We start from the raw sequence: 6000 nt of genomic DNA on the forward strand, positions 1-6000 counted from the left end.
CTTGTAGTATGTGGTGCTGTGGGCTGATGCAGCAGACTGCAAAGTCATTTGAATCTCAAGGTGAGTGGTTCAAGCTCACCAGTCACTCCTTGTAAACCCTATACAGGGTCGCTATGGGTAGGAATCGACTCAACAGCACTTAACAACAACAACATATTGCTTGCAATATTACCTGAAATTCACGCATTCAAACGAATTGCCCAAACTACCTGCTTACACCCTACACAGTACCTCAGGGCTCACAGGGCTCACCACAGATATAAACACTTTCTGAGCACCTAGGCCATGTCAGAGGATATTATTAGGGGCAGTGGTTGTCTAGCGGTAGAGTTCTTGCATTCCGTGGGGGAGGCCCAGGTTCCATGCCAGGTGCAGCCACCATTCGCCTGTCAGTGGATGCGTGTGTGTTGTTACGACACTCAACAGACTTCAATGGAGCTTCCAGACCACAATGCACTAGAAGAAAGACCTTCCAAAATCAACTAATGAAAACCGGACTCCCAGAGGATCATGGATGGCACAGGCCTGGGCACTGCTCCTTCCATTCTGCATGGGGTTGCCATGAGTCCCATGCCAACTCAAGGACAGCTAACAATGAGTCTTCAGGATACCGAGTTCAGTCACAAAAAGACACAAATGTACAATCACAACACACTATGGAGCTGCAGTGCCGGGGCTGTGAGAACACAGAAAAGCACCCAGCCAGTCAGGGTGCAAATGGGTGGAAGTGGATGTGGAAATCAGGAAATGGTCCCCAGGATGGTGAGTGGGTGGTTCCATGCATAGAGTACATGGAGGTCAGAGAGTGCCTGGCACGTCCAAGGAAGGAGGCATTCTGAGCAAAGGGCCTGTATGCAGAGTGGGGGCTAGATGATGGGACTCAGGGGGCAGGTGGTGGCCAAAGCACTAAGGGGCTTAAAATCTGTGGGGGTTTATCCTGGAGGTGAGGGAAGCCCTGGATTGGAAGGGAGTGAGGTAAGCAGAGCTGGCTGTATGAAAAGGTTTGTGGGTAACATGGAGAAGCCAAGCTGGAAGAGGAGAGCCAGAGCAGAGGCCCAGAGAATAATGCTGGGCACTTGGGCTGGGAAACAGAGGTAGAGATGCAGAAGAAGAGAGATTCAAGAGACATGCAGGAATCAACAGGATGTGGGGTGGGGAAAATGGAAGAGACAAAGATGACAGATAACCTGTGGGCCAGGTGGACAGGGAGAATTCCCTGAGAATAGGAGGCCTGAGGGAAGACGGAATATTGCATTTGCGATGTTTATGGGACACTCAATGAAGGAGTCCAGGGGAGACCTAGGGGGCAGATGGTTAACCAGGCCTAAGGTTCCTTCCAGTAAGAGAAGTGGACAAGGTGACTCAGGGAAACTCTGCTTAGTTTAGCAAGGACCAGAACACCCAACTACCATTACGTAAAGGTCAGAGGAAGGATGTCCATCTTCAGAAAAATGAGCAAATGCTCTCCAGTGAGGATGTGTGGAGTGGAGGCATCCTGAGGATCAGATGGTGGTGCTGGCTTCCCCTTGTGGCATCTCTGTGACCTTTGTTGTTGTTAAGTATTGTTGATTCAGTTCCGACTCACAGCAACCCTGTATAGAGTTTCTGAGGACCTTCTGATCCAGTGCTTATCCTACAGCACCACACCAGGATGTTGGGCACAATGATAAACAAAAATAGTAGGTACAACTTAAATAGGGTCCCTTAGGTAATCGGCACTGGTCTGTGCATTTATCGCTCACAATACTCCTATGGTATAAGGAGTTACCAGAAGGTTGGCTGACTTACCCCGGGTCACTGCCTGTAAATGGCAGAATCAGTTTATAACTCTTTTTTAATGTCTTATTATGAATTATGTGATAGTTTACATGGGAGAACATTAGTTTTACATTCATCCTATCGTATGTTATTTCATTGCCATGGTTACAATCCTCTCCATGCATCCTCAATCAACCAAAGGGTATACCCTGCAAGCCTACCCCCCAGTCATCAGTACACAACCTCTCTCCCTCTCTGGGTCTAGAGTTGCCAGCCGCTCAGTGCGTAACTCTTGTGCCAAGCACCCCACGACACCACCACTTTATAGAGCCATCGTAAGGATGAAGTTAGCTAATATATGCGAAGGGCTCAGCACAGCGCTGAGCAGAACTCAATCAGTGTTCTCTCTGCTATTATTATGACCACTATTTCCACTGCTAGACTCCTGGTGTGGCACTCTAGGATCAGTCCTGGACTGCTGACCGCAAGTTCAGTGGTTCAAACCCACCAGCTGCTCCTTGGAAACTCTATACAGGGTTGTTATGAGTCCTAACCAACTCAAAGGGACTTAACAACAAAAACATTTCCACTACTAAAGCAGCTATCATTACTACTATCATTTTTTTCTTTGGTTTTATTCCCAAGAAATAGCAACAAGCAATTTTAAGGGCCACAACAGACATAATAAATTCATATCAGATGCTTCCTCCGTCCTCTTTGTCGTTCGTAGCTGCATTCAAGTTGACACCCCACTCATGGTGACCTCACGCACAATGGAATCAGACTGTTGTGACCCACAGGATTTTCACTGGCTCATTTTTCAGAAGGAGATCACCAGGATTTCAACCCTAGTCCCTCTTAGTCTGGGAGCTCCACGGAAACCTATTCAGCATCACAACCAGCCTCCAAGGACAGACACACAGACGGTGACTATGCATGAGGTACAATGTCTGGCAATTGAGCCTTGGTCTCTCCCACTGAATCACCCCTTTCCCTCATTCTATTCCCTTTGTCGCTCCTGCTGTTGGGTCAATGTTGACTCCTGACAATCCCATGTGTTTGGAGAACCTCTATTCAGCTCCCCCTCACCAAGTGTCCTATGCTTGTAAGACGCTTAATTGTAAGAATTATCTCTCAACTTTCTGGAAGGAGGTAAGTTATTCATATTCCAAGGTAAGACATCGCGGTGGTGGTGGTGATTATGTACTGTGGAGTCGGTCCCAACTCACAGCGAACCCGTGTAGCGTTTACGAGGCTATAAATCTTAACGGGAGCAGAAAGCCTCATCTTTCTCCTGCGGAAAAGCTGGCAGTTTCCAACTGCTGACCTTGAGGTTAGCAGCCCAACTTACAACCACTATGCTGTAGGGATTTTAATTCACAACAAAACTGTGTGAAGTGGCTACTGAGAATGAGCACCTTCCCTCCCAGGGAACCTCCACACCCACACCACTGCTCAAGACGGCTGCCCTCACACAGCAGGAGGAGGCGGTCCTAAACACACCTGGCCAGCCCCAGACAAGGCGAGGATTTGAGAGAAATCAAAACCCGAAGCCTTCATCTTCTCCAAGACGATATCCAGAGCCTGAGAAGAAAAACACAATCCACTGTGACTATGCTAACCCACAAAATCAGGCAAATATACGTCTCAACAGAGAAAGGCGAGCACCCGCCATCCAAACAGAGGCTCTGGGATAGATGAGGAGGTGAATGATCACTCCGGTTTTCTTAGTTTCATGAACTAACTCATCTAACAAGTCACATCAATCAAATTAAAAGGTGAACTAGGCCTAAAAGCGTTTAAAGTAAGTTGTTGTTGTTGTTAAGCGCCGTCGAGTCAGTTCCGACCCATAGCGACCCTGTACAGGGTTTCCGAGGCTGTAAATCCTTACGGGAGTAGAAAGCCTCATCTTTCTCCCGCAGAGCAGCTGGTAGTTTCAAACCGCTGACCTTAAGGTTCGCAGCCCGATTCGTAACCACTACGCTACCAGAGCTCCTTAAAGTAAGTAGGAATCATAAACCACCAATCCTCAAATTCTTATTGTCCAAACTGTGATTTACGAGTGCTCAGAAACAGCAAAAACAGGATGGCTTACATTTTGGGTTCTTTTATTTGCATTTTCAACCCTCCATATTAATGATCTAACGGCACTACAACAAAAACATTTGTAAAGAGTTAGGCAGGGGGGCTCTGTATCCAGGAGGACAAGGTTGGAGCATCAGGATGGAAAGCGTGGGGATGGTAGTTATTTGTGCAATCCCTTCAGTCCATCGCCACCATCTGTGTGGCACCTCCTTTGGAGTGAGACCTCATGGCAGCAATGGGTGGTGGCACCCAGGAGAGCCCAGCATTCTACCTAAGATTTCAGCAGGTCTGCCTTGAGGGTGGAGAGGCCAGTGTCTCCTCCAGATTTCGCCCAACCTGCCATCCCATCCTGTGCTTGCAGGGATCCTTTCAGTTCTGTCTGTGGCTGCCAACTCATGCAGGGAGGTGGCACAGATGGAGTACAGACTGGCAGAGCTAGGGAGAGGACTGGTCCTGGGTGGCTACTCTGGATGAGAAATCAAGCAAGCCCTAACACCAAGTCTGGTCCTCTAATCCTCCACTCACCTCCCCAAGGTAAAGCCCTGGCTTACCAGATGTCATCACTGGGGCCCCTATGCACTGACCACTGCCTAACCCCCACAAACAACACTGCCCCTAAGTTTGGGCAAACCCCCTGAAGTGTATTCCTGCCAGCCTGTCTGGTTGAAACCTACCCTTTACCCTAACCCTTCAATGTCTACGTCAGGGTCAGGCTGATGAAAAAGAGATTTTAACAGAAAGATTTTAATATAGGGAAATGGTAAAATGGGTACTGGAGGACTGACAAAACTTATGGCAGACACACTAGGTGCTGACTCTTGACTGGTCTTCACATTCAGGGGATCAAGCCCCCTTGCCATGTACTAGGTAGCCCCTATCATGCCGCCTGTGTGACTCACACCCCTGGTGCTGTGAACCCCGGGGCCATGCAGATCTAGCCATAGGCATCGTCCTTGCTTATTGGTCCTGAGCCAGCAGGGCAGGCTTGGGATTGGTCAGGCCCTAAGTCACCATTATGAGTGCAGTTTCCTTGGAAGCTGAGAAGCTAGGGGGCTTGGTACTAAGATAAGATCCCTTTGGGCTGTGTTTGGGTCTGAGGGTGCAAGGGAGACCACAGGCAAGATAGCAGTGTTTAGGGAAGATGTGTTCTGTGGTATTTTACAGACAGCACTGGCAGGACTCGCCAGCATCTGGAAGCCCCTCTATGGATCCTCTCGGCCTGGGAGTGCTAAGCACCAGCTAGCCTGACTCTGATCCCAGGAACCATGCAGAGGAGGTGACGGGGCAGATGGGGACAGGCACCCATGCGCATACCTGGACCCACATCAGGACAGGAGAAGTGACCATCAGTCCATCCCTGTGGACATGCACACCACCCTGGGTCCTACAAGGAGAACAGAAGGTTGGTGGTTCAGACCCACCCAGTGGCTCCTGTAGAGATGACAGCTAAGAAAACCCTTCGGGGCAGTTCTACGCTGCCACATGGGGTCACAATGAGTCGGAAAATAACTTGACAACACCCACAACAACACAGCTCCCACTTGCATATTTGAAATTCTGAAATACCAGACATTATAAAAAAAAAATGTTTAAAGTATGTAAAGCAGGCAATTACTCCTAAGAAATAACACCTGAACTACCCACCCCCAGGTACAACAAGCTTCACAGAAAAATTCTGCCAAACCCTTAAAGAACAAATGCTTCTAATACTATTTACATTGGGCCAGAAGCCTAAAAACAAGGAAAACAAAATGAAAGAAATACAAAATTGATACCAAAATGCATAACAAATAATGACAAAAAATGTACAAGAGTCCTGGTGTGGCAGGGCAGGATAAAGCCCTAGGCTGCTAACTGCAAAGCTGACAGTTCAAAGTCACCAACCACTCCTTGGAAACCCTACCTAGAGGTGCTCTGAGTTAGAACTGAATCAGCAGCATATAACAATGCTCAACAGCACAAGCCACGAAAGCAAAAATAAATTGGGTTTTATCAAAATTAAAAACTTCTGTATTTCAAAGGAAGCCATCAAGGAAATGAAAGCAAACGGCACACAATGGGAAAAGAGTTTTGAAATCATATGCACTCAACTCCCATTATTCATGATAGTTACAGTCTACAAAACTGGGAACAATGTGGGTTTTTTTCCCGTGTGGG

The 6000-nt window shown here is 47.8% G+C and overlaps 1 protein-coding gene across 1 annotated transcript in view; it reads right to left on the minus strand.

Annotated features, from left to right (window-relative positions):
- XYLB (xylulokinase homolog (H. influenzae)) overlaps positions 1 to 6000 on the minus strand; it is an 80553-nt gene that overhangs the window by 46513 nt on the left and 28040 nt on the right. Inside the window, exons 3-4 of the mRNA XM_006869182.1 lie at positions 5158 to 5227; positions 3262 to 3342 (exon numbers count right to left, since the gene is read on the minus strand). Of these exons, the coding sequence (XP_006869244.1) occupies positions 3262 to 3342; positions 5158 to 5227 (151 nt within the window). The remainder of the gene's footprint in view (positions 1 to 3261; positions 3343 to 5157; positions 5228 to 6000) is intronic.

The sequence above is a fragment of the Chrysochloris asiatica genome, unplaced genomic scaffold, assembly GCF_000296735.1.
Source record: "Chrysochloris asiatica unplaced genomic scaffold, ChrAsi1.0 scaffold00127, whole genome shotgun sequence".
In the NCBI taxonomy this organism is placed as follows: domain Eukaryota; kingdom Metazoa; phylum Chordata; class Mammalia; order Afrosoricida; family Chrysochloridae; genus Chrysochloris; species Chrysochloris asiatica.